General features: G+C 43.5%; 1 protein-coding gene across 3 annotated transcripts; it reads left to right on the forward strand.

Annotated features, from left to right (window-relative positions):
• Positions 1 to 259: 259 nt before the first annotated feature.
• On the forward strand, positions 260 to 25,653 carry slc26a6 (solute carrier family 26 member 6). 3 transcript variants are annotated; one of them, XM_061680424.1, is made up of 18 exons: positions 260 to 1,624; positions 1,708 to 1,847; positions 2,099 to 2,209; positions 4,056 to 4,189; positions 7,387 to 7,551; positions 14,046 to 14,198; positions 14,780 to 14,862; positions 15,344 to 15,491; positions 16,415 to 16,528; positions 16,662 to 16,739; positions 17,636 to 17,731; positions 17,901 to 18,007; positions 19,218 to 19,287; positions 19,597 to 19,686; positions 19,754 to 19,906; positions 23,773 to 23,827; positions 24,043 to 24,167; positions 25,521 to 25,653. In XM_061680424.1, the coding sequence occupies exons 1-18, from the start codon at positions 1,488 to 1,490 to the stop codon at positions 25,542 to 25,544; spliced, it is 1,983 nt and encodes a 660-aa protein (XP_061536408.1). In that variant the 5' UTR covers positions 260 to 1,487; the 3' UTR covers positions 25,545 to 25,653. The 3 variants fall into 3 exon arrangements, with proteins under 3 accessions (XP_061536408.1, XP_061536391.1, XP_061536399.1); XM_061680407.1 differs by lacking the exons at positions 260 to 1,624; positions 1,708 to 1,847 and having other exon boundaries at positions 1,895 to 2,209; positions 14,025 to 14,198; XM_061680415.1 differs by lacking the exons at positions 260 to 1,624; positions 1,708 to 1,847 and having other exon boundaries at positions 1,895 to 2,209; positions 14,025 to 14,198; positions 19,823 to 19,906.
• The last annotated feature ends 1,781 nt before the right edge of the window (positions 25,654 to 27,434 follow it).

The raw sequence follows: 27,434 nt of genomic DNA on the forward strand, positions 1-27,434 counted from the left end.
AGGGGGTTACACTTGAACACAGAAGAACAGACTTTTCAACAGTTTCAATTTTATAATTTTGGACTTTTTATGAAACATTCACTCTCCTGGATTGTCATCAAAAGGGATATTGTCCAAATTGCGCACATTTGTCATGAGGAATTGGTATGGTATGATGATTCTCCACATGCTGTACACATAAAATGCAACAGACACATTTTTAAAAATTATGTATTAACATTTTGTCGTGTTTAAAAAAAAAAAAAAAAAAAATCAGTTTATTATTTGTGTAAAGAAAAAATATCTGCTAATTCCAAAATGCTGGTTTTAATTCACTTTTTTTTTAAAGGAAACATTTAAGGGTCCTGTTGATGCCGTCATTCAAAATGAAGTGATCAAAAGTTAATCAAATGTAATTAGTTTTATTTATTTGAGAAAGTAATTGGAATAGTTACACTACTATCACTATTATATTTTCAACAGGGTAACTAAATTTCCAATGTAATCTTCTTAACACTAGTTGTTGTGGTCATCTGAAATGACAGTTTTTGGATAGGAAGAATGCGGTTGATGATATCTGAAATGTTCTTTTTGACTAGGCAAAACTGAATTACAGATAGCTGCGTATCTCTGTGTTTCTTGTGGTTTTTAAGATAATGTTGGAAAATGATAACATTGGTAAAGAACCCATTTCCGTGACCGCAGGGACACCCAAACGGAATGTCTTCGTCACAAATATTTTACTGTACTTCTGCAACTTGTACCAGTTGCCACAAATGCTTTCCTGTACTTTTACAACTTCGACCAGGAACATGACTAAATATGTCGTGCTTTTGAGATTTTGTCGCGGGATTCGCCCTCGTGCCAAGTCACCGTTTGTTTTGATTGTCCCGAGAGGCAAACAAACAAAACGTCGCGCTTACTAAACTGCAGTATGTATTTATGTATTTGCATGGATTTTGATTAGAGTATTTAATCCGTTGTGAATTACCCTTGCGTGTGCTGTATTGCGCTGCTGTTGCCTCCTTTCAACCCGATGTACTCTGTTGTTTTTTAAGGACTATTATTTATTTTACAACTGAGTAGCCGTGTTCCAGAGGCATCGAGGACATCACTGAAGAGAGGTGCGCTTGAAACCCACTCCCAGTCATTTTGACATTCTTTAGTTCTGTAACTAAAGCGCATCGTTTGATTCATTTCCAAACAAACCACAAAAGAGCGAGAGAACGGAGGTGGTGGCGTAGGAGAAAACCGGGTTGTAAAAGCTCCGCAGCGTCCACAGTTCAAGGCTGTGGCCCACCCTCCTGGACTCACGTGTGCTTTTGTTTGCGTTGCTCCCCACTCTCACTTTGGCATGTGAACTCTTGCTGCGATCACTCAATGAGGTCATCCTTTCTGCCGCATTCACTTGTGTTGCAAAACCTTTCGCAGATGTGCTTGAGCCACATTGAACGTGCATTCAGCATTAAAAGTGAAAGTCCTCGCTTTTCCCTCCTGTCCCTTTTGAAATGGACGACACTGAGCAAAGTAGCCGCCCTGACAACAGGCATCTCGTTGTGCCACTGGATGAGGACCAGCTGGAGGTCATTGGGCAGAGAGTAGACACTTCCATGTCCTTCTTGGAGATGGTTAAGATGCAATGCCGGTGAGTCAATGGACAGATATGCTACATGCTTTCAACTAGGGCCAACATCTACATCTACCTGTGTGTGTTTACGCTCCATTCAGATGTTCAGGCTCCAGGTTAAGGAGCGCTCTGCTGGGCTTGTTTCCCATCCTGTCATGGCTGCCTCACTACTCCATCAGACAAAGTGCAGTCGGAGACCTGGTCTCCGGGCTCAGCGTGGGCGTCATGCATCTGCCACAGGGCGAGCAACCTTCAGCAGAGCAACTCCAATAAAAAAATTCTTTTGAATTTATATAAAAGCCAATTGATTTTTAAATATATATGCCATGTGAGGACTGAGGCTGAATCTGTTTTGAGTTCACTTTTAGACTCCCATGGAAAGATACTGTATAGCACATGCTTGTACTGCATAAAAAAACAAACACGTTTGAGTGGAGACATTTTGCATCCATGTTCCATCACCCCTCGTGTCCCCTTCTCTATTTTACCCAGGTATGGCCAACGCCATGTTGGTAGGCATTCCTCCGGTGTTTGGCCTCTATACGTCTCTCTACCCGCTGATCATTTACTTCATATTTGGCACCTCCAGACATCTCTCCGTGGGTGAGTGTCACATTAAAAAAAGACAACAAATTATATATCCCCCAGATTCCATGCACTGCTCCACAGGTATAACTCTGGAAATGTGTGAAAAAATGATGGATATGTTTAAAAACACCGATTTGGAATGGTAAACCCCGATGAAGCCTTGTGTTTTGAGCACCGTCCTGCTCGGACGGTGTACATACAGCGGCTGAAATAAGTATTTAACACGTCAACATTTTTTAAATATATTTCCAAAGGTGCTATTGACAAGAACATTTCACCAGATGTTTGGAATAATCCAAGTAATCCAGACATACAAAGAAAGTAGAACAAATAAGATCAGAAATTAAGTTGTGTGTAATAATGTGAAATGACACAGAAAATGTATTGAACACGCCAACTAGTATTTATTTAATACTTTGTACAAAAGCCTTTGTTTGCAGTGAAAGCTTCAAGGTGCGTCCTGTATGGAGAAACTAGTCACATGCATTGCTCTGGTGTGATTTTGGCTGATTTCACTCAAGCAGTCTTCAAATCTTGAAGGTTCCGTGGGGTTCTTTTATGGACCTTGAGTTTCAGTTCTTTCCATAGATTTCGGTGATTTGCTGGGCCAATCGAGCAGCTTTATTTTTTTTCTTTGAAACCAATTGAGAGTTGCCTTGGCAGTGTGTTTTGCATCATTATCCTGCTGAAATGTCCACCCTTGTTTCATTTTCAGCATCCTTGTAGATGGCAGCAGATTTTTGTCAAGAATGTCTCGGTACATTTTCCCATTCATCCTTCCTTCAATGTGAAGTTTAGCAGTACCATTTGCTGAAAAGCAGCACCACACCCTCATGTTCCCACCTCTGAACTTCACTGTTGGTATGGTGTTTTTAGGGTGATGTGCAGTGCCAGTTCTCCTCCAAACGTGGTGTGCATTATGGCATCCAAACAGTTCAATTTTGCTCTCATCCGACCAGACTATATTCTCACAGTATTTAACTGACTTGTCCAAATGTTGTTCAGCAAACTTTAAATGAGCTTTGACATGCCTTTTTTTTCCAGTGATGGGGTCTTGCGTGGTGAGCGTGCATACAGACCATGGTGGAGAAGTGCATTACTCACTGTTTTCCTTGTGACAGCGGTACCTGTGACTTCCAGGTCTTTTTGAAGCTCTCCACAGGTGGTCCTTGGCTCTTGAACAACTATTCTTTGCACTCCTCTATCAGAAATCTTGCGAGGAGCACCTGCTCGAGGCAAATTTATGGTGTTATGATTGGCTTTCCACTTAGGTATTATGGCCCCAACCGTGCTCACTGGAACGTTCAGAAGCTTAGAAATGCGCCGGTAACCAATGCCATTGTTATGTTTTGCAACAATTAGTTTGCAATGGTCTTGAGACAGCTCTTTGCTCTTACCCAGTATGAGAGGTGTCTTGACTCACACCTTGGCAATGAGAGCTTTTTCTAGGCCATCAATTAGGACTGAACCACCTGATATTCATTTGAAGTGACAAGGATTGTCACTTCAAATGATTGCTGTTTGATTATTGATAGATTTTAGGTGTTGGCTTTCCATGCCTTTTTGCCCCTCCCTTTCTTCATGTGTTCAATACTTTTTCCCTGTGTCATTTCACATTTTTACACACACTTAATTTCTGATCTTATTTGTTCTACTTTCTTTGTATGTATGGATTATTTGGGTCGTTCCCAACATCTGGTGAAATGTTCAGGTCAATAGCAACTTTGGAAGTCTAGTAAGAAAAATGGTGACTTGTAAGTGTGATGTCAGTACATCAGCATGACCAAAAAATATATAACTTTTGACAGTGGAAACAACAACGAAAAAAAATACTATGCCAAACTATTCTGTGTTGTTTCAGGAACTTTTGCCGTCCTGGCCATCATGATTGGGTCTGTCCCTGCCATTGCGGAGTTGCCAAGCAATGGTGCTGATGTGGTGGCTGCTAAAGTAAACATAGTTGTCCAACTTACCTTGCTCTGTGGTCTCATTCAGGTACAAACAAATACAAACACACACACATACACATTAATTATACAACATTTCACATCCATTTCCGAACACAAATAATGCCTTTTGAAATTCTTTTTATGTTTAAAAGTCTGTCGCACGCACACACACACACACACGCACACGCACACACATACACACACACGCACGCACACACACTTCATATTCTTTTTAACGAATATTATTCTGTAAGAGATCCACAGCTCATATGAATGCCAGGTTTGAAAACCACTATCAATGTGGATGTGTGTAACGTTATTAGGATTCCACATAGTTTCTAGGCAGTACACGCCCTGCACTAATATTACTGCCTCCAGGATATGTGCCGCTGTACTATGATTGGCTGCTGTATTCCTGTAGAACACGCCCTACTGCTTACAGACGGGAAAAGAAGTATGTGACTTAAGTGTGGCGGCGTTAATATTTTTCCCACTAACCCTAACCCACTCTAATCCTAACCTTAACCCATCCTAAACTACTTGAAGCCCCAACCCTAGCCGTAAACCTAACAAAACAAAATCCTTTGTTTTTATTTCTTACAAACGTGATACATATTTGGGATGGTTATCTCGTTAGATCTCCAGAGCCTGCCTACCCTTTCTGTGACAAAGGAGCCAATCATGCATCATCATCATCCAATCATCCTCCAATCAGCAGGGAGTGTTGTGCTGTAACACACACCACCAACCAGCCCAGGACCTTTGAGTTCCTGGTAGCAGGAGTTCTTCATAGCAAAAGGTTCCCGTGGCCAATGTGGATTGTGTTTCCATCGCACTTATTAGTTCAGGGTAGCTTAAGCAAATGAGGCTGATGTTTCTCATTAATGATACCTACTGGATCTAAAATATGTTGCTGTTTCAAGCTTTCAATATAATTTTACATTTTATATATTAAGATTATATTTATTTGTGAACGGAAGGTTTTTATTTTTTTTTCCTCACGTGAGTGACTGGATTGTCCCCTCTGGAGCCAGACCTGGAGGTGGGGCTCGAAGTCGAGCGCCTGGTGGCCGGGCCTGCATCCATGGGGCCCAGCCGGGCACAGCCCGAAAGGGTAATGTGGGTCCCCCTTCCCATGGGCTCACCACCTGTGTGAGGGGGCATAGGGGTCGGGTGCAATGTGAGCTGGGCAGTGACCGAAGGCAGGGACCCTGGCGATCCGATCCCCGGCGACAGAAGCTGGCTCTTTCTGACAGTGAAGGAGCCCGAGCTGGTGTGCGAGGTCGAGAAGTTCCGACTAGATATAGTCGGACTCGCCGCCACACACAACTTGGGCTCTGGTACCAGTCATCTTGAGAGGGGTTGGACTCTTTTGCACTCTGGAGTTGGCCACGGTGAGAGGCGCCTAGCAGTGGTGGGTATACCTATTACCCCCCGGCTCGGCGCGTGTAAATTGGGGTTCACCCTGGTGGATGAGAGTGTAGCCTCCCTCCGCCTTCGGATATGGGCACGGGTCCTGACTGTTGTTTGTGCGTATACACCAAACAGCAGAGTTCAGAGTACTCACCCAGAGCGCTCCAAGGACTCCAAAGAGTGCTCCCGCTGGGGACTCCATCGTTCTGCTGGGGACTTCAATGGTCATGTGGGCAATGACAGTGAGACCTGGAAGGGCGTGATTGGGAGGAACGGGCCCCCAAACAGAACTCGAGTAGTGTTCTGTTATTGGACTTCTGCGCTCATCACGGATTGTCCATAACGAACACTATGTTCAAGCATAAGGATGTCCATATGTGCACTTGGCACCAGGACATCCTAGGCCGCAGTTCGATGATCGACTTTGTGATTGTGTTATCGGACTTGCGGCCGCATGTCTTGGACACTCGGGTGAAGAGAGGGGCGGCGCTGTCAACTGATCACCACCTGGTGGTGTGTTGGCTCCGATGGTGGGGGAAGATGCCGGTCCTACTGGCAGACCCAAACGTATTGTGAGGGTCTGCTGGGAACGTCTGGCGGAATCCCCTGTCAGAAGGAGTTTCAACTCCCACCTCCGGCAGAGTTTCACCCACGTTCCAGGGGAGGCAGGGGACATTGAGTCCGAGTGGACCAAGTTCCGCGCCTCCATTGCTGAGGCGCCCGACCAGAGCTGTGGCCATAAGGTGGCGGAAACCGACCTCGTTGGTGGACACCAGTGTTGAGGGATGCCGTCAAGCTGAAGAAGGAGTCCTAACGGGCCTTTTTGGCCTGTGGGACTCCTGAGGCAGCGGATTGGTACCGACTGGCCAAGTGGAATGCAGCTTTGGTGGTCGCTGAGGCAAAAACTCGAACATGAGAGGAGTTCGGTGAGGCCATGGAGAAAGTCTTCCTGACGAGTTCGAGGAAATTCTGGTCCTCCATCCGGTGTCTTAGGAGCGGGAAGCAGTGCAACATCAACACTGTGCATAGTGGGGATGGGGCGCTGCTGACCTCGACTTGCGACGTGAGTAGGTGAGGAGAATACCTCGAACACCTCCTCAATTCCAGCAACACGCCTTCGCACGAGGAAGCAGAGTCTGGGGTTTCTGAAGCGGGCTCTCCTATCTCTGGGGTTAAGGTCACTGAGGTGGTTAAAAAGCTCCTCGGTGGCAAGGCCCTAGGTGTGGATGAGATCCGCCTGGAGTTCTGAAAGGCTCTGGATGTTGTGGGGCTGTCCTGGTTGACACGCCTCTGCAACATCACGTGGACATTGGGGACAGTGCCTCTGGTTTGGCAAACTAGGGTGGTGGTCCCCCTTTTTAAGAAGGGAAACCGAAGGGTGTGTTCCAACTACAGGGGGATCACACTCATTAGCCTCCCTGGTAAGGTCTATTCAGGGGTGCTGGAGAGGAGGGTCCATTGGCAAGTGAGGGTGTAGAGCTGGTCTACTGTTCCACGGCCAGGACGAAAACCACACTACTCCTCCTGAATCTGAGATTCAACTTGCCAATGTACCCTCCTCGTTGTTCATCGTTCGTCATCGCAGCCGCCCCCTCAAAGAGTTCATGGTAGCTCTCAGAAGACCCTACCCGACAGGAGGAACCAAATAATCCAGGGGGAACCTTCCGTATTGAAGCTATCAGGGTAGCTAGGGAAGGTCCTGCGGCAGGAAAGCACTCATTTGGGAATCCTAATAACGTGTGTGTGTGTGTGTGTGTGTGTGTGTGTGTCTGTCTGTGTGTGTGCGTGAGTGCATGCGTGTATGTGTGTGTGCGAGCGCGCATCATCCAGCTACTACTCTATCTGCTGCGGTGCGGGGCTGTGTGCCGCTGGTTGTCCGATCCCCTCATCAGGGGCTACACAACAGGTGCCGGCCTGCATGTCGTTGCCCTGCAGCTGCCCCTCATGACTGGAGTATTTGCACAGAGACACACTGGACTGATGGCCTCCGCCTGGGTCAGTTGTAAAACATACTAACACACACACACACACACACAGTTTGGTTACTACTGGGAGGGGTGGCAAATTTGTTTCCAATCTAATCCCGTATCCCAGGCCCTACACAATATGAGAACACCTCGTTACACTCATAAAAGCCTTATGGCCTTTTTTTATTCACATTATTTCTTAGGTCTACACTCTAATGATTCCTTTGTATTCCTCCAGCATTCACCTTTCGCTTCCACCACTTACTGCAAAATGTTTTTCATCTTTACTTTTTAATTTTAATTATATCTGTTATAAATATCATAAATTATTATCATGATGATGTATCATCATCATTTGTAGTAGTCCTTATGTTTGCATTTACAGTTGCACGAAAATGTTTGCAAACCCTTTGGAATTACCTGGATTTCTGCATAAATTGGTCAGAAAATGTGATCTGAGCTTGATCACAACAATAAACAAGCAAATTTTTCTTAAAACTAATACCACACAAACAATAATATCTTTCCATATCGGGATCCGACATTAACGGTGGCCCGGGGTCACTACGCCGCTGTGTCAGGCCACCACCTACGTCTAGACACTGGCCTGCTTGGGTCAGCACAAATTTCGAAGTCACTGAAAATTTTAGGCCTCCGAAAAATGGCCCAAAACTGCATTTTCAGTGTTGGTCGGAAATTCTTTTATCACCAAATCATCCTGTCCAAGACAGGATATTGTGATGACCTTTACCTGTCAATCAAATGACGCTGAAAATGAGTTGGCTAAAGTCGAATACTGCCTGAATATTGATAACGTGTGTCGCTGTGATTATGGTGTAAAAACGGTTAACTTTCCCATATATGTGTGTGTAACTTTCCCATATGTGTGTATGTTTGTGTGTTATATGGGGCACACGCACAACTCCGAGGGATGACGTTTTAACGATGTCGCCACGGTCGTGTGAGCCTTTTAGCTCCAGTCCTTTAGCTCGCTAGCTCGTTATCTCGCAGCCTAGTGATTGTAATAAACATTTAACTTTCCCTTAAGTGTCCCAGTCGTGTTCATCTACGGAGCAAACGCCATTCTCCCAGTGGCTTGGTGATGCGGCAGGTATTACCGCAACAATGACAATTTATCCAGCACAGAAAAACACCCGTATCCGTTGTATTCATAGAAGGGTAACCTGCCCTACTCTGCCTCTGATTGGTTAGCACCAAGACAGGATTCGTACTTTTGAGTCGCTGTGTGTGGAATCTCTTCACCAACACACACACACACACACGCACTCACTTACGTAGGCCAGGTTTTAAACCACGCATCTCAGGACACAGAATGAATATGCTTTATGCATCCCAGACATGGGACCCGGGTCTAACAAGATCCCTGTATTATTATTTTACTTTTTACTAATTTATTTTCTGGTTGTTCTTTTAAGTTACATTTAAAGTTGAGTTTTGGTAGTTGAATAAATATAAAGTTTTGAAAGAAATGAATAATCCTGTTTATTAATCATGATTTCAATATCCATCAAAATAATAGATTTTATTTTTTCTATAATCACCCAGCCCCGTAGCATCCCCTGCCCCCTTCATACCACGCAAGAGCTGTGAAGCAAACCCAAAAAAAATTGTCAGATCATATAGCCAAGAGCACTCACCATAAATAAATTGAAAAATTTACAGTTTATCTCTATGATCGGTATCGGGAGTGATTGGCAGATTTCACTCATGGATTATCGATACAGGATTGGCAGCATAAAACCCTGATCGGAACACCCCTAACTATACACATATACAGTGTACACAACATCACTCCACAAGATAAAGCATTGTTGGATTGGATTCAGGCGGCACGGTGTACGACTGGTTCGAGCGTCTGCCTCACAGTTCTGAGGTCCGAGGTTTAATCCCCGACCCCGCCTGTGTGGAGTTTACATGTTCTCCCAGTGTCTGCGTGGGTTTTCTCCGGGCACTCCGCTTACCTCCCACATCCTAAAAACATGCATGGTAGGTTAATTGAAGACTCTAAATTGCCCATAGGTGTGAATGGTTGTTTGTTTATATGTGCCCTGCGATTGGCTGGCGACCAGTTCAGAGTGTACCCCGCCTCCTGCCCGATGATACCCGGGATTGGCTCCAGCACTCCCGCGACCCTTGTGAGGATAAGCGGCTCAGAAAATGGATGGATGGATTGGATTCAAACAAAATGTGCTCTGTCCTGAGTTGTTTATCACATCGATAGAAATGAAAGAGAGAAATGAAAGCTGGAATTCTGAACTTTTGTCTCAAGCAATCTTTTGATCTGAACCCCAAATGTCTTCAGTATACAACAAAAACAAAGGAATTCAGAATCAGAATCAGAATCATCTTTATTTGCCAAGTATGTCCAAAACACACAAGGAATTTGTCTCCGGTCGTTGGAGCCGCTCTAGTACAACAGACAGTCAATTTACAGAACACTTTGGAGACATAAAGACATTGACAAAAAACAATTGTGCAAAAAGATGCAGAATCCTCTAGCACTTAGAGCAGTTCGAATGACTAATATTGCAATAGTCCGGTGCAATGACCGTTGTGCAAAGGGCGCTGAGACTTCAAGGAGTGTATGCGGTTTAAAGTGACGAGTAGTGCGATCATCTGGGACAATGATGGTTGTGCAAATGTTACAGATACTCCTCAATCAGTGTGCAAATGGAGCAGATGCTACTCTGGCATGAGTGGCCAGTATATGCAAATAGTGCAGCATGGCGAGACAACTACAGTGAGTGCACGAGTAATACATAATTGGGCCCACAGAAATGTGACAAGGAACTCAAATCAAAAACTTTCCAGCTTGTTGTAATGGAATTATAGGTTAGGTGTTTAAGAAGTTGATCGCAAGAGGGAAGAAGCTGTTGGAATGTCTACTAGTTCTAGTTTGCGTTGATCGGTAGCGCCTACCTGAGCTGGAAGAGCTGGTGACCGGGGTGCGGAGGGTCCGAGAGGATTTTGCACGCCCTTGTCTTAGTTCTGGCAGTGTGCAAGTCCTCAAGGGTGGGTAGTGGGGTACCGACAATCCTTTCACCAGTTTTGATTGTCCGCTGCAGTCAGAGTTTGTCCTTTTTTGTAGCAGCACCAAACCAGACTGTGATGGAAGAACACAGGACTGATTCGATGACCGCTGTGTAGAACTGTCTCAGCAGCTCCGGTGGCAGGCCGTGCTTTCTCAGAAGCCGCAGGAAGTACATCCTCTGCTGGGCCTTTTTGAGGACGGAGTTGATGTTGGTCGCCCACTTCAGGTCCTGAGAGACTGTAATTCCCAGGAACTTGAAGGTCTCGATGGTTGACACAAGGCAGCTGGACAACGTGAGGGGCAGCTGTGGCGAAGGATGCCTCCTGAAGTCCACGATCATCTCTACAGTCTTGAGCGTGTTCAGCTCCAGGTTGTGTCGGCCGCACCACAGCTCCAGCCGCTCCGCTTCCTGTCGATATGCAGACTCGTCACCGTACTTGATGAGGCCGATGACAGTGGTGTCATCTGCAAACTTCAGGAGCTTGACATTCAGGTTCGCTGAGGTGCAGTCGTTCGTGTAGAGAGAGAAGAGCAGCGGAGAGAGGACACAACCTTGGGGCGCCCCAGTACTGATGCTGCGTGTGGATGAGGTGGCCTCCCCCAGCCTGACCTGCTGTGTCCTGCCCGTCAGAAAGCTGTAAATCCACTGGCAGATGGCAGGTGAGACGCTGAGCTGGAGAAGCTTGGTTGAAAGGAGTTCAGGGATGATGGTGTTGAACGCTGAGCTGAAGTCCACAAACAGGATCCTCGCGTAGGACCTTGCACTGTGGAGGTGTTCTAGGATGAAGTGCAGTCCCATGTTGACTGCATCATCCGCAGACCTTTTCGCTTGGTAGGCAAACACATTTCCAAAGATCTGTTGAAGATCTCAGTGAAGACTGGAGCGAGCTGGTCCTCACAGACTTTGAGGCAGGATGGGGACACATGGTCCGGGCCTGCCGCTTTGTTAATCTTCTGTTGTTTGAAGATGCGTCTCACATCCTGTTCGCTTGGTAGGCAAACTGCAGGGGGTCCAGCAGGGGACCTGTGACACTCTTGAGGTGGTCCAGCACGAGACGTTCAAAGAACTTTATGACCACAGATGTCAAAGCGACAGGCCTGTAGTCATTCAGACCAGAGATTGCAGGTTTCTTGGGGACTGGAATGATGGTGGAGCGTTTGAAACAGGATGGAACACACACATTTCCAAAGATCTGTTGAAGATCTGAGTGAAGACTGGAGCGAGCTGGTCCGCGCAGACTTTTTGACATTGCTGTTCCAATACTTTTGGAGGGGACTGTTGAGAGAGACCAAGAGCAATGGATAACACAAAAATGTTGTACAAACAGTATAAAAGATTGAAGAGTAGCAACTGTAATACAAATCTGCAATATAGCAGGACCGTGAAGCAAGAATCGCGATGTAGCGGAGGATTACTGTATCTGTGTTCCGTGATGATAAGTTGAAGAGACTCATTGTTCCAGGGCTGGGACTCATTGTTTCCAAGACATGTGGATCCCGGGACTCACATAGTCTCAAGTGTAAAATGATCTTTGTATTTGCATTTGGTTGATGATCTTAAACATTAAAGTGGGGAAGGTCACTACATTTTCACAGCACTGTAGTTGAAGAGCAGATCACATTTTATGACCAGTTTCTGCAGAAATTCAGGTAATTTAAAAGGGGTCACATACGTTTTCTTGGGTGTTTTATACAACCATGCTGTTTCCTTGGTTGACACTGGGAGGGAAAAAAAGGACAAAGTCAGAAAAACACACAATGGAATTACTCCAAAAACAGCACTGTAGCAATCACAAGAAAAGTGTATTATGGTGCTCTGAAATACTACTCTGTATTAAATATAAAATACATAACGTATGCCGTTTACAACCCCAATTCCAATGAAGTTGGGACGTTGTGTTAAACAAATAAAAACATAATCCAATGATTTACAAATCATGTTCGACCTATATTTAATTGAATACATATATTTAATGTTCAAACTGATAAACTTTATTGTTTTTAGCAAATAATCATTAACTTAGAATTTTATGGCTGCAACACGTTGCAAAAAAGCTGAGACAGGCACGTTTACCACTGTGTTACATCACCTTTTCTTTTAACATTCAATAAACGTTTGGGAACTGAGGACACTAATTGTTGAAGCTTTATAGGTGAAATTCTTTCCCATTCTTGCTTGATGGACAGCTTCAGCTGTTCAACAGTCCGGAGTCTCCATTGTCGTATTTTACCCTTCATAATGCGCCACACATTTTCAATGGCAGACAGGCCTGGACTGCAGGCAGGCCAGTCTAGTAACCGCACTCTTTTACTACGAAGCCACGCTGTTGTAACACATGCAGAATGTGGTTTAGCATTGTCTTGCTGAAATAAGCAGGGGCGTCCCTGAAAAAGACGTTGCTTGGATGGCAGCATATGTTTTTCCAAAACCTGTATGTACCTTTAAGCATTAATGGTGCCTTCACAGATGTTTAAGTTACCCATGCCATTGGCACTAACACAGCCCCATACCATCACAGGTGCTGGCTTTTGAACTTTGTGTCCATAACAGTCCGGATGGTTCTTTTCCTCTTTGGCCGGAGGACATGACTTCCACAATTTCCAAAAACAATTTGAAATGTGGACTCGTCGGACCACAGAACACTTTTCCACTTTGCATCAGTCCATCTTAGATGTGCTCGGGCCCAGAGAAGCCGGCGACGTTTCTGGGTGTTGTTGATAAATGGCTTTTACTTACAGATGTAGCGCCAAACTGTATTTGCTGACATTGGTGTTCTGAAGTGTTCCTGAGCCCATGTGGTGATATCCTTTACACATTGATGTCGTTTTTTGATGCAGTGCCGCCTGAGGGATCGAAGGTCACGGGCATTCAATGTTGGTTTTCGGCTGCTTACATGCCGTGATTTCTCCAGATTCTCTGAACCTTTTTATGATATTATGGACCGTAAATGATGAAATTCCTAAATTCCTTGCAATTGCATGTTGAGGAACATTGTCCTTAAACTGTTCGACTATTTTCTCACGCACTTGTTCACAAAGAGGTGAACCTCATCCCATCTTTGCTTGTGAATGACTGAGCAAATCAGGGAAGCTCCTTTTATACCCAATCATGGCACCCACCTGTTCCAAATTAGCCTGTTCACCTGTGGGATGTTCCAAACAGGTGTTTGACGAGCATTCCTCAACTTTCTCAGTCTTTTTTGCCACCTGTCCCAGCTTTTTTGGAACGTGCTACACCCATAAAATTCTAAGTTATTATTTGCTAAAAACAATGAAGATTATCAGTTTGAACATTAAATGTCTTGTCTTTGTAGTGTATTCAATTAAATTTAGGTTGAAGATGATTTGCAAATCATTGTATTCTCTTTTTATTTATGTTTAAGACAACGTCCCAACTTCATTGGAATTGGGGTTATAAATGTGTTACCTTGGTATTAAAACATCTTTAGTTTTATTGTGTCCTCTCCCAGACTTTACACGATGTCCTGTATGGGATTACCAGTGTGATACCAGGAAGTCTGTCAATCTCTTTGGTTTCCATGGTGATACTCATTGGGGGCAAGATGCTGAATAAACATTTTAAAAGCAAGCTGCCAGTGGCCATACCTTGGGAAGTAATACTGGTGAGTGACACACAGACACATGTGGAAGAAAGCCCCAATGACAAACTGAATTGCAAAACTACAGTACTTGTTCATTTGTATGAAATGTGTGTACGAAAGAGTGAAATGAACACTAATCCTCTCTTCAAATGACATTTTTAAAATGATTTTTTTCCACCATGCCTCCTATTTAATATTCCGCTCACGATGGAAAATTGCTTCATAATAGTTCATGCTGTTTTGGAAAGCTTCCCTCAGGATGGATTTTTGTTTTTCCGTTACTGCTTATTTTGATTGACGTTCTTTATAATGCTAATGTGATGCAGCACTTCAGTTCATATTGTTTAAAAATGTTGAAGTGCACAAAGTGTGTTGAAACTGTTATATATAAGTAGTTTATATATCATTTATTTTATTTGGGTTTTTTTTGTATTATTTATGCATTTTGTGTTAAATCCAAGCTTAGTAAAGAGGCTGACTGTTCACAAGTCTTTAAGTAGTTTTTATGTTATTTTCATGTGATTAGCTGTTTGATTCTGCTAAACTGCTTCAGTCTGTTTTTTTATTTAAAATTCTTCTTTTTTTTTTTTAATTGCCTAAAGATTGTCCTGGCTACTGTGGTGTCGGTGCAGCTGGACTTGGCTGGACAACATAAAGTCCAGGTGGTCGGAGACATTCCCTCTGGGTCAGTGCCATAGTCTCAGGCTACTGTTCTTCTTTGCTTCTGTTTTAGTTCAACATGCATTGTTTCTAATACCACGCGCTAATGCCATTGTTATTATGAATTGACATGATTTACCCAATCTTTATGAATAGAGGCTATATGTTGGCTGACCCATATTTCATATCTTGTTCTCATAATGTCAAGCTCCACATTTTAGTCATCTTCTAATGTCCCATTTAATAATATTACTGTTTGGAAATAAGCTCAGTATTTATCAGAGCTGTTAGTGTATGTAGTAACATCAGTGCATAGAGGTTTCCTTGTTCTGCTCTAACAGTCATTATCCTCCACTGATTCTTAAATAGATTACACTGCTGAATCTAAAGGAAAACTATACCTTATGAACAATAAAATGAGGTATTGAGGTCAGTGATAAAATTCATTTTCAATTGAATTGTCATTCAATGGGTATTTTCTTTCTGTCATCACTCCTCTGCTGCAGCCTGTCGTCCCCCATCGTCCCCTCTCTCTCCCTGGTCAGAGAACTGTTCATTCCGGCTCTGTCGGTTGCTCTGGTGGGCTTCAGCTTCCTCTCAGCTATGGGTTCAGTGTTTGCCCACAAACATGGCTATCACTTTGACTCCAGTCAGGTACAGTGGTTCAAACCCAGCTCTTCAAAGACTTAACATTTAACGTTTACTTAGGTGCTTTTGGCGATTTCTTGTCAAATGTTCAACTGCCGAACCATTTAAATTTCGAGGGTCTACTATTGTGTAATTTTAGAGCTCACGCTAACCCGAACATAAATGAGAAGGTGTCCACCATCTTTTTACACCATCAATATTACACACAGTAAATAGTTACTGGTAGTTTTATGACTTTTCTTATAGCCAGCAGATACCTGAGCCATTTTCTGAAGTTGCTGTTTCATAAACTGCATTTTTTTTTTGTTAGCTAGGTGATTCCTGGTAAAAAAAAAAAATTAATAAAATACCTACAATACATCACAATATGTATGTAAGTGGAAGACAATGGAGGGACAAGGAACGGCAGCAATATCAATATTTGTTCCAAGTGTAATGATAGTGTTCTTTGAGGCATAATGATACAACCACACACCTTACTGACTCAAATAGAAGACCTCTGGGCTAGTTGAGGTCTAAACTCAATACTAAAGAAGTTTTCTACACATCACTTGAACCAACCTGGGATGATATTTTTGAAAGATTACCGTCACAATAATATATACTGTAAATTGTGTGTGTGTGTGTGTGTGTGTGTGTGTGTCTGTGACCACAGAAACTATCAATTGGATACCACTGTTTACAATGCAGCCACAGTGAAGACCTAAAAGTAGATGGATAGATGAAATTATTAAACACACCGGAATACACTGGCAACAAATTGCAAAATGTCGTAGTAGTTGAAAACGTGAAGAAGAGGCCTTCATCCTGCAGTGGATAGATAATGGCTGATGATGATGATATATATATATTTTTTTATTTTATTTTATTTATTTTATTTTATTATTTTTTTTCTTAAATACAAACCGTCTTTGTTCCTCCCTGCTTAGGACCTGCTGGCTCTGGGTTTGTGTAACTCCATAGGAGCCATGTTCCAGTGTTTTGCTGTCAGCTGCTCCTTCTCACGCAGTATGGTTCAGGAAAACATTGGTGTCAAATCACAGGTATTGTGTTGAAAGGGCAACATGATATATTCTAGCTTTGCTAATTTTCATTCCAATACACATCTTTCTTTAAATCCAAATCCGCGTTTTTGTCCTTCCCATTGTTCATTTGCACTTTTATTTTGCGTTGCAGATGTCAGGCTTGGTGTCAGCCCTGATGATTTTGACTGTTTTGCTGAAGATCGGTCATCTTTTTGAGCAGCTGCCAAAGGTAAAATGTAATATCAGGTGTGGTGTCCTCTGGTTGTTGGTGTTCACTGACTGCTGAGTGAACCCGATGACTTTTCCATTTGTTGAATAAGTCGGCTTTTTTGGTAAAGGATTTACAAGATCGCCAACCATCACTGACAAATTCAAGGTAACAACAAATGACTATCACGCTTTCTTGAACGTATCCTTAAAACCAGCGACAAGAGTTAGCGTGTCTACATGGTGAAATAAATACTACACACTTCAGTTCGTTTCCGCTCTGACAAGGAGCAGAGCAGAGAAGTAGCTATTAATTTTCTGAGAAATAAGTACCTAAACTGTTGTACGACATTTTTATTTTATTTTCGGAAAATTAAATGTTTTATTTTCTTTATAGTTTTACAAATTTACATCCACAGCGTGTTCAATGGGAAGAAAAAGTCATTTACCCAAACACTTCAAAATATTACATTTTAGAACTGTAATTGCAAGACCGTGATACAGTGAAACCGCAGTATTTTTGTTCACGGTTATCAGACTGTCGGAATCTGATACCAGCCAATTTCTATTCTTGGGTATGCCTCGCTCCTTACCCCAAGTCAGCTGGGATAGACCCTAGTTACACATGACCCGAACTAGAATAGAATATTTATCTGATCTATTAAGATGGAGTAAATGACTTTAAGGTTACTACTAGAAATGTCCTGGACAGTTTCAGATAACGCGCACCTTCATCAAACTGTTTTCTATTCTAAAAGGAATCACTCATTGGTGACCCTGAACTGGGTAAGTGGTAGAAAATGGATTGATCGATGGAATTGTCACATCACCAGCCAATGGTTGTTTGTCACTATGTGTGAAGCTTGTGGAGGAATGGCAAAGTATCATGAATGAATGAAAACCTACTGTGTATTCCAGGCAGTGTTAGCAGTGATCATTGTGGTGAACCTGCAGGGGTTGCTGGCTCAGTTTAAAGATGTGGTTCTGTTATGGAAGTCTGATAAATGTGACCTGGTAGTGTATACACACACACACACACACACACACAAACACACACTCACACAAGCATACACACACTCACACAATATCACACGTGCACTGCGGTTGATTATCATTGCACTACTTACCCCTGCCTTCCTGGCCATGAACCTTTCAACTCTGCTCTGGTATCTGTCTCTTCCAGCTCGTGTGGGCGGCATCACTGATTTCAACCCTTGTCCTAAACCTGGACTTGGGTCTGGCAGTGGCCATTGCCTTCTCTCTGCTTATGCTCATCTACAGAACACAACAGTCAGTGCTTTTTTTCTACCACTTCAGCGGCAGAGAGCTCTCTTAGTACTTGAAATGCAGTGGCTGATGTCAGCTATTAAGTAATATGCACACTGTCCACTATAAAATGTAAATGTGTGTTAGTTAAACACAAAAATTTAACTTAATATCTTTGTTTCATTATATAATTGTGTGGAACAGGCTGAAATGAAAATATTAAAGTAATTTCTCATGTATAATGATGTATAATACACACCCCCAAAGTTGACCTCAAAATTCTGGAAAACCCTTCTACCTATGTATAATGCATTTTTACAATGCATGATTTTGCTTCTACCCATATGATCAAAACATGAAGTATTATGTGTATTTTGTTAGTTTTTTTCAAATAATTATTCTGAAGTTAAGCACTTTATTTGAACACGTAATACTTTGTTTTTATTTACTTGTTCTTATTTTGAAATTCACAGCCCTACTTTTATTTAGTAAATGAGAAAACACACAGTTGTGCTCATATGTTGGCATCATATGTCATATGATTACCCAGACAGAATTTCTAAGATGGGTACAATTCTTTAAAGTAAACATGAAGGGCCAGGTGAAAGTCATTTAACTTTATTGTAATGGGATTCAAATTAAACTGTCAATCATTTCAGAAAAGCATTATCATCTAACAAAACATAAACATAAGAAATTAATGATAGTTGTTGTTCAGTCATCAGTCGTATTAAACACAATTTCACAAATTCTGCTTGTGTATGTAAACCTATGAGCACAACTGTACATATCTGCAGTCATATTGGAATGAAACTGTAGGCTACACCTTTGGTGGCGGTGGCACGTTGGAATGAAAGTGTACAGATTTTTCATAACCTCTAGATGGCGGCATAGATTTATAAAATGGAATTGGAAAGTTGTTTTCATTTTGCCCTATACCTATGTATAATGCGCACCATTGACCTTTGACTTTTTTTGGGGAGGGTGCGCCTTATATACGAGAAATTACGGTAAGTCATTTTTTTTTAGTGAATCCCTAGCTTTAACATAAAAGTTTTTATTTTAGAGTTTGCCTAACTATAGTAAATATTTTATACTTTAATAATACATGATTGGTGGAAGACCTGTTTATCTGCCTTTTTATCTACTGTCTCCATTTAGCTGTGTAGTCGTCCGCCCTGTTGTCATGATAAATATTTCTATCATGTGTCTCTCATGTGTCCTTATCTTCCAGCTCCTCCACTGCTGTGTTAGGTCACGTTCCTGGTACAGATTGTTACAGAGATGTGCAGCTCTACACTGAGGTGTTTCACAGTTTTTTTTCATAGCCCTTTTTTAATGTAGCAGCAGTTGTACTAATGAACAATGTGTAGCCTTTGTTCTACACTTAACTGGAGACCATCTGAGCCAGTCCAAAAAAAGGCAAGGGATAAAAATACTCTAAATCAATATGAAAAACCATCAGAATGTTTGGGTCAACACATGGGCGCATAAATATAGTAAGGGATATCCATAGTACTGTATGTTGGCTCAAGGTTTGCATCCCTGTTTCATAAGCAGGAAAGTGTTACTTTGTTTTTTATTTAAGTGATTAATGTTTATATTTTTCACAGGCAAAGATGATTCCCGGAGTAACCATAATCTTTTGTCCCAGTCCAATTTATTTTGCTAACTCCGAACTGGTCTTCACTGAGATCACACAGGTGGAAAACACACACAAAAAAACAGATTGTTATGGATTTGTCTCCAACTCGTAATTTCTCTGTTCAGATAGTGACTCGTGCTCAGAAAGAGAACCCAGCAAGAGTTCAAACCTCTGTGTTATCCCCCCCCGCCCAGTTACTGACACACAGCCACTACTTGATTCTGGATCTCAGCTCGGTCAACTTCATGGACTCTAAGGGCATGACAGCACTTTGCAAGGTGATTAATCAATTATTTCTCTCTTTATTGTATAAAAGCACAGTTGAGGCAAGATTGACCTTCTGGGTCAAAACTCAATTTGCAACAAACCAACACTTGTGACATTTGTGGAGGCCAGTGACCAAGATTTAGAGACCACTGCTACATATGTTCTCACAAATTATCACAGAAATATATGATACTCGTAGGTTCTTTGGCTTCAATCAAACATGTCAAACACAAAGTTTATGAGTGGTGGAGTGTAATTAAAGCATATATTGTTAGTTAGAGGAAATTAGTAGCAATTCCATTTAACCTTCGAAATGACACGATAAGTAGTTTTTCAATTCAAATTGTAGTTAACAAATAAAGACGTCCATCAATCCATCCATTTTCCGTACCGTTTATCCTCACAAGGGTCGCGGGCTGGGAGCCTATCCCAGCTATCTTCGGGCGAGAGGCAGGGTACACCCTAAACTGGTCACCAGCCAATCGCAGGGAACATATAAACAAACAACCATTTGCACTCACATTCATAACTACAGGCAATTTAGAGTCTTCAATTAACTCACCATGCATGTTTTGAGGATGTTAGAGGAAACCGGACTACCCTGAGAAAACCCACACAGGCACAGGGAGAACATGCAAACTCCACATAGGCGAGGCCGGATTTGTACCTGGGTCCACAGAACTGTGAGGCGGATGTGCTAACCAGTCGGCCACGATGCCTGTATATCACCATCAGCAGCAGCAGCCATTTTCTATCCACTGCAGGATGAAGGCCTCTTCTTCGCGTTTCCAACTACTACAGCAGTTTACAATTTGTTGCCAGTGTATTCCGGTGTGTTTCATAATTTCATCTATCCATCTACTTTTAGATCTTACTGTGGCCGCTTTGTGCACAGTGGTATCCAATTGATATAGTTATGCCTCTCATATATATATATATATATATATATATATATATATATACAGTGGTTACCGAAAGTATTTGCTAAAAATGATTTAAGTTCATTTTATCCTCATTAATGTACACACAGCACACCATATTGATAGAAAAAAAATGGAATTGTTGAATTTTTTTGCAGATTTATTAAAAGGACCTTACATCACACAGTGCATGTCAGAGCAAATGAGAATCATGAGGTCAAAGGAACTGCCTGAAGAGCTCAGAGCCAGAATTGTGGCAAGGCACAGATCTGGCCAAGGTTAAAAATTTTTTTTTGCTGAGCACAGTGGCCTCCATAATCCTTAAATGGAAGACGTTTGGGACGAACAGAACCCTTCCTAGAGCTGGCTGTGCAGGCAAACTGAGCAATCGAGGGAGAAGAGCCTTGATGAGGGAGGTAAAGAAGAACCTAAAGATCACTGTGGCTGAGTTCCAGAGATGCAGCCGGAAGATGCGAGAAAGTTCTAGAAAGTCAACTATCACTGAAGCCGTCCATCAGTCGGGTCCTTATGGCAGACTGGCCCGACGGAAGCCTCTCCTCAGTGCAAGACACACGAAAGCCCACATGAAGTTTGCTAAAAAAACAAAAAAACACCTGAAGGACTCCAAGATGGTGAGAAATAAGATTCTCTGGTCTGATGAGACCAAGATAGAAGGGAGACTTCAATGCTCACGTGGGGAATGACAGTGAGACCTGAAAGGGCGTGATTGGGAGGAACGGCCCACCCGATCAGAACCCAAGCGGTGTTCTGTTATTGGACTTCTGTGCTCATCATGGATTGTCCATAACAAACACCATGTTCATGCAAAAGGGTGTCCACACGTGCACTTGGCACCAGGACACCCTAGGTCGCAGTTCGATGCTCGACTTTGTGGTCGTGTCATCGGACTTGCGGCTGCATGTCTTGGACACTCTGGTGAAGAGAGGGGCGGTGCTGTCAACTGATCACCACCTGGTTGTGAGTTGGCGCCGATGGTGGGGGAAGATGCTGGTCCGACGTGGCAGGCCCAAGCGTATTGTGAGGGTCTGCTGGGAACGTCTTGCAGAATCCCCTCTCAGAAGGAGTTTCAACTCCCACCACCGACAGAACTTTGCTCATGTTCTGGGGGAGGCGGGGACATGGAGTCCGAGTGGACCATGTTCCGCACCTCCATTGCTGAGGCGGCTGACCGGAGCTGTGGCCGTAAGGTGGTTGGTGGGTTATGGGAGGAGTTCGGTGAGGCCATGGAGAAAGACTTCCGGACAGCTTCGAGGAAATTCTGGTCCACCATCCGCTGTCTCAGGAGGGTGAAGCAGTGCACCATCAACACTGTGTATAGTGGGGATGGGGAGCTGCTGACCTCGACTCGGGACGTTGTGAGTCGGTGGGGAGAATACTTCGAAGACCTCCTCAATTCCACCGACACGCCTTCCCATGAGGAAGCAGACTCTGGGTTCTCTGAGGCGGGCTCTCCTATCTCTGGGGTTGAGGTCACCGAGGTGGTTAAAAATCTCCTTAGTGGCCAAGGCATGGACATCAGGGACAGTGCCTCTGGATTGGCAGACTGGAGTGGTGGTCCCTCTTTTTAAGAAGGGGGACCGGAGGGTGTGTTCCAACTACAGGGGGATCACACTCCTCAGCCTCCCTGGTAAGGTCTATTGGGGTGCTGGAGAGGAGGGTCCGTCGGGAAGTTGAATCTCAGATCCAGTAGGAGCAGTGTGGTTTTCAGTCCTGGCCATGGAACAGTGGACCAGCTCTACACCCTCGGCAGGGTCCTCGAGGGTGCATGGGAGTTCGCCCAACCAGTCTACATGTGTTTTGTGGACTTGGAGAAGGCGTTCGACCGTGTCCCTCGGGGCGTCCTGTCGGGGGTGCTTTGGGAGTATGGGGTACCGAACCCCCTGATATGGGCTTTTCGGTCCCTGTACGACCGGAGTCAGAGTTTGGTCCACATAGCCGGCAGTAAGTCGGACTCGTTCCCAGTGAGGGTTCGACGCGGAGTCCAACCCTCACCGGAAAGGAGGCTGCCCTTTGTCACCGATTCTGTTCATAACTTTTATGGACAGAATTTCTAGGCACAGCCGAGGCGTAGAGGGAGTCCGGTTTGTTGGCCTCAGTATTGCATCTCTGCTTTTTGCAGATGATGTGGTTCTGTTGGCTTCATCAGGCCGTGATCTCCAACTCTCACTGCAGCAGTTCGCAGCCGAGTGTGAAGCGGCTGGGATGAGAATCAGCACCTCCAAATCTGAGACTATGTTGTCAATATGTCCTCTGATGGTGATTCAATTACCATTGTTTTTAATTATAAAAAAAATCCTTCTTCTTATCCTGTTCAGGGTCATGGCAGAGCAGACTGTGGGTGAGAGTCGGGTTAAATGTTAGACCAGTCGCCAGTCAATTACAGAACATAAAAATAATCCTCACCTCATATTTAATTCACAAACCAAACACTTGGTATTCACCATAAAATGCTATTCATCATAAAAAGCTCTTCGTAACCTTCTGAATGTGAAATTTAGAAAAGTGACAAGGACAAATTTTTTCATTATTAAATTAAAATGTTAATTTAATTTTGATAATGAGTAGTATCCATGTGGTTAGTATTTTAAAGTGGAGCACAACATCGTTATTGTTCTCCTTTTTCATAAAATCCCTTCAAATGCTTATCCCTTATTGTGAAGACTAAGCATAACGTGCAGCAACAACAACAGCAAAGGAACTGATAAGGAACATACAGTATGATGAAACATCTTGTTGATTGTGTGCAGTTTAGCATTTCACAGCTAGTGATGAATGACTAACCAGCCTGACTGATACAAATTTATCAAATTTTTTACCTCACTGATAAGCAAAATAACATACACAAATAACTCACCAACATTCGTGACAGATTTTGGTTGAAATAAAATCTATTCACATTCCATGCTCAGAAGGCTTCTTATTTGTGTGTTCAACAGCTTGTGGAGAATTTTGAAGCCCAGCGTCTCCGTGTTTTTCTGGCCTCCTGCCCGGGTCAGTTTTATTGTATCTTTTTCACTCATTCATTGAGCATGCACACACCCAATTTGGATGTAAACAAATGCAGAGACCTGCTTGTGTGTGTGTTTCTTTTTCCCTAGAATAGGTGTTTTTGGTGTCACCGCTACAGTATCTATAAATGTTGTTTATGATTGCGTGACAAAACTGCATGCATGAAGTAAAACTGGAAGTGTACTGTGTGTCAATAGAGAGCCTTTTATCCCAGCTTCGGTATCAGGGCTGCATACCCAACATCCTGCCCAGCTCCTCTGTCTTTCCATCAGTCCATCACGCCGTCCATCAGTGTATCAACACCCTGCCTGTGCTTCTTGAGGTATGTTTCATCTGATTTTGGAGTGCAGTTCATAGACAATAGGAATTGTGTGTGAATCCTTCAGAACACATGATGACAATGCAGGGTAATATATAACAGCATATTGTGACATCATTGCTGTATTTATTGATTATCTATCCATTATTTAGTATTTCATCTTCATGCTGAAAAAGTCCAATATTTGGAAATCGTTAACGGTTTCAACAGTAAAGAAGCCACACATTGTTCTCTGTGGTTGAATCCATTGAGTGATGGCACTACTAAATAAAAAAATAAACTACAAGTGTTAGAGAATATGATACACAATAGCATTTCAGTATCTGGACATAACAATAACCCGTTAAAAATCTTATTTTTTCTTTGTATTGATGTTTCAGTCCACATGATCGCCCTGCAAAAATGACACTGTAATAAACATTCCAGGCCAATAGTGGGCAGTATAGTGTTCTGCCTTTACTATGACGTTACTTAACACACAGGCCATCCATCATGCTGGTGTCATGTAAACATAGACCAGAACAACAACCATTATTAGATCTTTTTATCATGGGACAACAACAACAACAATTTAAAACAGTCCCACGTGTCCCCCACGTGTCCTTTAAAACAGTTCCCACGTGTCCTTCACAGGGAGAAAATAGAGAACACCTCTGCCTGTTTTGAGGGGGCGGTCCTATCTTGAGCTAATAAGACACTAACACTGTCTTCCTTTACTGAGGGACCAACACAGAGTATGGCTTTTGCTGCCATGATAAGTGAGAGCAGGGTGAGGCAAGTGGCTACTACTGTCTACTACTTACGGAATCAACAGTCGGGAGAAAAAAAGCGAGCGAGCATAAAGACAGTAGAAGCATCAATAGTATTTTTACTCTTGGAGGCATCACTTTATTACCAAGCTGCCAAATTACTTGTTGGAATCAGTATGCAGATCTCTGCATATGTGCATGAATGCAGCAGACAAATCAGCAACCACAAATACCAGTTCTGTCATCACAGTTCAGCAAAATTCAGAATGTCTTGCTCACTCACTTTTCTGAAATAGGCAGCTCACAGAACATTTACTTGGTTGTGTAATTTCACACCAGATGGGGGGCAAGCACTCCAGAGACCTAACTATTTGTATGCAAGCAATTAAAAAGTTATTTTCCCATATATTCACTTTAATAACGCCCCTTTAATTTACAGTAAATGATTGTCTTTATGCAAACTACACAAGAACATCATATCATAAAGAGATACAGTATATTATCTAGAAACTGTGGTTAGCTGAGGAAAAGAGTTGTCCGTTGATTTTTGCAAACCAGTGATTTGTTTACTGAATATATTTTGCTCTTTGGATTTGTCCCTTCGCAGGAATTTTCCTCTGGTGGAAGATAAAGTTGAATGTACAACATGGACTCCTTCCTCTGTATGTCAGTGTTAGACAGCTTTTAACGATGGCACAATTAAAAATGGAAGTCAGTAAGCTGTGTGTGTGTGTATATAAATATCCATCCATCCATTTTCTGTACCGCTTCTCCTCACTTGGGTCACGGGCGTGCTGGAGCCTATCCCGGCTATCTTCGGGCGTGAGGCGGGGTACACCCTGAACTGGTCCCCAGCTAATCACAGGGCACATATAAACAAACAAACATTCGCACTCACATTCACACCTATGGGTAATTTAGATTCTTCAATCCACCTACCATGTTTTTGGCAAGTGGGAGGAAACCGGAGTGCCCGGAGAAAACCCACGCAGGCACGGAGAGAACATGGAAATTCCACACAGCCGAGGCCAGGATTTAAACCCCAGTCCTCAGAACTGTGAGGCAGATGTACTAACCAGTCGCTCACCGTGCCGCATATATATATATATATATAATATATATATATATATATACACACACACACACACAAACAATTTGAAGTGTGGACTCGTCGGACCACAGAACACTTTTCATCAGTCCGCCGATCACAATCACACCTCTGACTTCTGCGTTAACCATCCACGAACAGGATATGAGACGCATCTTCAAACAACAAAAGATTAACAAAGCAGCAGGCCCAGACCATGTGTCCCCATCTTGCCTCAAGGTCTGAGCGGACCAGCTCGCGCCAGTCTTCACTCAGATCTTCAATAGATCTCTGGAACTGTGCAAAGTACCATCCTGTTTCAAACGCTCCACCATCATTCCAGTCCCCAAGAAACTTACAATCTCGGGTCTAAATGACTACAGGCCTGTCGCCTTGACATCTGTGGTCATGAAGTCCTTTGAACGTTTCGTGCTGGACCACCTCAAGAGCGTCACAGGTCCCCTGCAAGACCCCCTGGCGAACAGGTCTGCGGATGGTGCAGTCAACATGGGACTGCACTTCATCCTTGAACACCTCGACAGTGCAGGGACCTACGCGAGGATCCTGTTCGTGGACTTCAGCTCAGCATTCAACACCATCATCACTGAACTCCTTTCATCCAAGCTTCTCCCGCTCAGCGTCTCACCTGCCATCTGCCAGTGGATTTACAGCTTCCTGACGGGCAGGACACAGCAGGTGAGGCTGGGAGAGACCACCTCATCCACATGCAGCATCAGCACTGGCGCGCCCCAAGGTTGTGTCCTCTCTTCGCTGCTCTTCTCTCTCTACACGAACGACTGCACCTCAGCGCACCCGACTGTCAAACTGCTCAAGTTTGCAGATGACACCACTGTCATCGGCCTCATCAAGGACGGTGACGAGTCTGCATATCGACAGGAAGTGGAGCGGCTGGAGCTGTGGTGCGGCCGACACAACCTGGAGCTGAACACGCTCAAGACTGTAGAGATGATCGTGGACTTCAGGAGGCATCCTTCGCCACAGCTGCCCCTCACGTTGTCCAGCTGCCTTGTGTCAACCGTCGAGACCTTCAAGTTCCTGGGAATTACAGTCTCTCAGGACCTGAAGTGGGCGACCAACATCAACTCCGTCCTCAAAAAGGCCCAGCAGAGGATGTGCTTCTGAGAAAGCATGGCCTGCCACAGGAGCTGCTGATGCAGTTCTACACAGCGGTCATCGAATCAGTCCTGTGTTCTTCCATCACAGTCTGGTTTGGTGCTGCTACAAAAAAGGACAAACTCCGACTGCAACGGACTATCAAAACTGCTGAAAGGATTGTCGGTACCCAGCTACCCACCCTTGAGGACTTGCACGCTGCCAGAACTAAGACAATAGCATGCAAAATCCTCTCAGATTCTCCGCATCCCGGTCACCAGCTCTTCCAGCTCCTTCCCTCAGGTAGGCGCTACCAATCAA

This window comes from Phycodurus eques, chromosome 1, assembly GCF_024500275.1.
Source record: "Phycodurus eques isolate BA_2022a chromosome 1, UOR_Pequ_1.1, whole genome shotgun sequence".
Taxonomy (NCBI): domain Eukaryota; kingdom Metazoa; phylum Chordata; class Actinopteri; order Syngnathiformes; family Syngnathidae; genus Phycodurus; species Phycodurus eques.

Coding starts and splice junctions, on each gene's coding strand:
- slc26a6 (XM_061680424.1), top strand. CDS start 1,488: ATGGACGACACTGAGCAAAGTAGCCGCCCTGACAACAGGCATCTCGTT. Junction 1,848..2,098: donor CGTCATGCATCTGCCACAGG/GCGAGCAACCTT, acceptor TATTTTACCCAG/GTATGGCCAACGCCATGTTG. Junction 19,907..23,772: donor GCATGACAGCACTTTGCAAG/GTGATTAATCAA, acceptor TGTGTTCAACAG/CTTGTGGAGAATTTTGAAGC.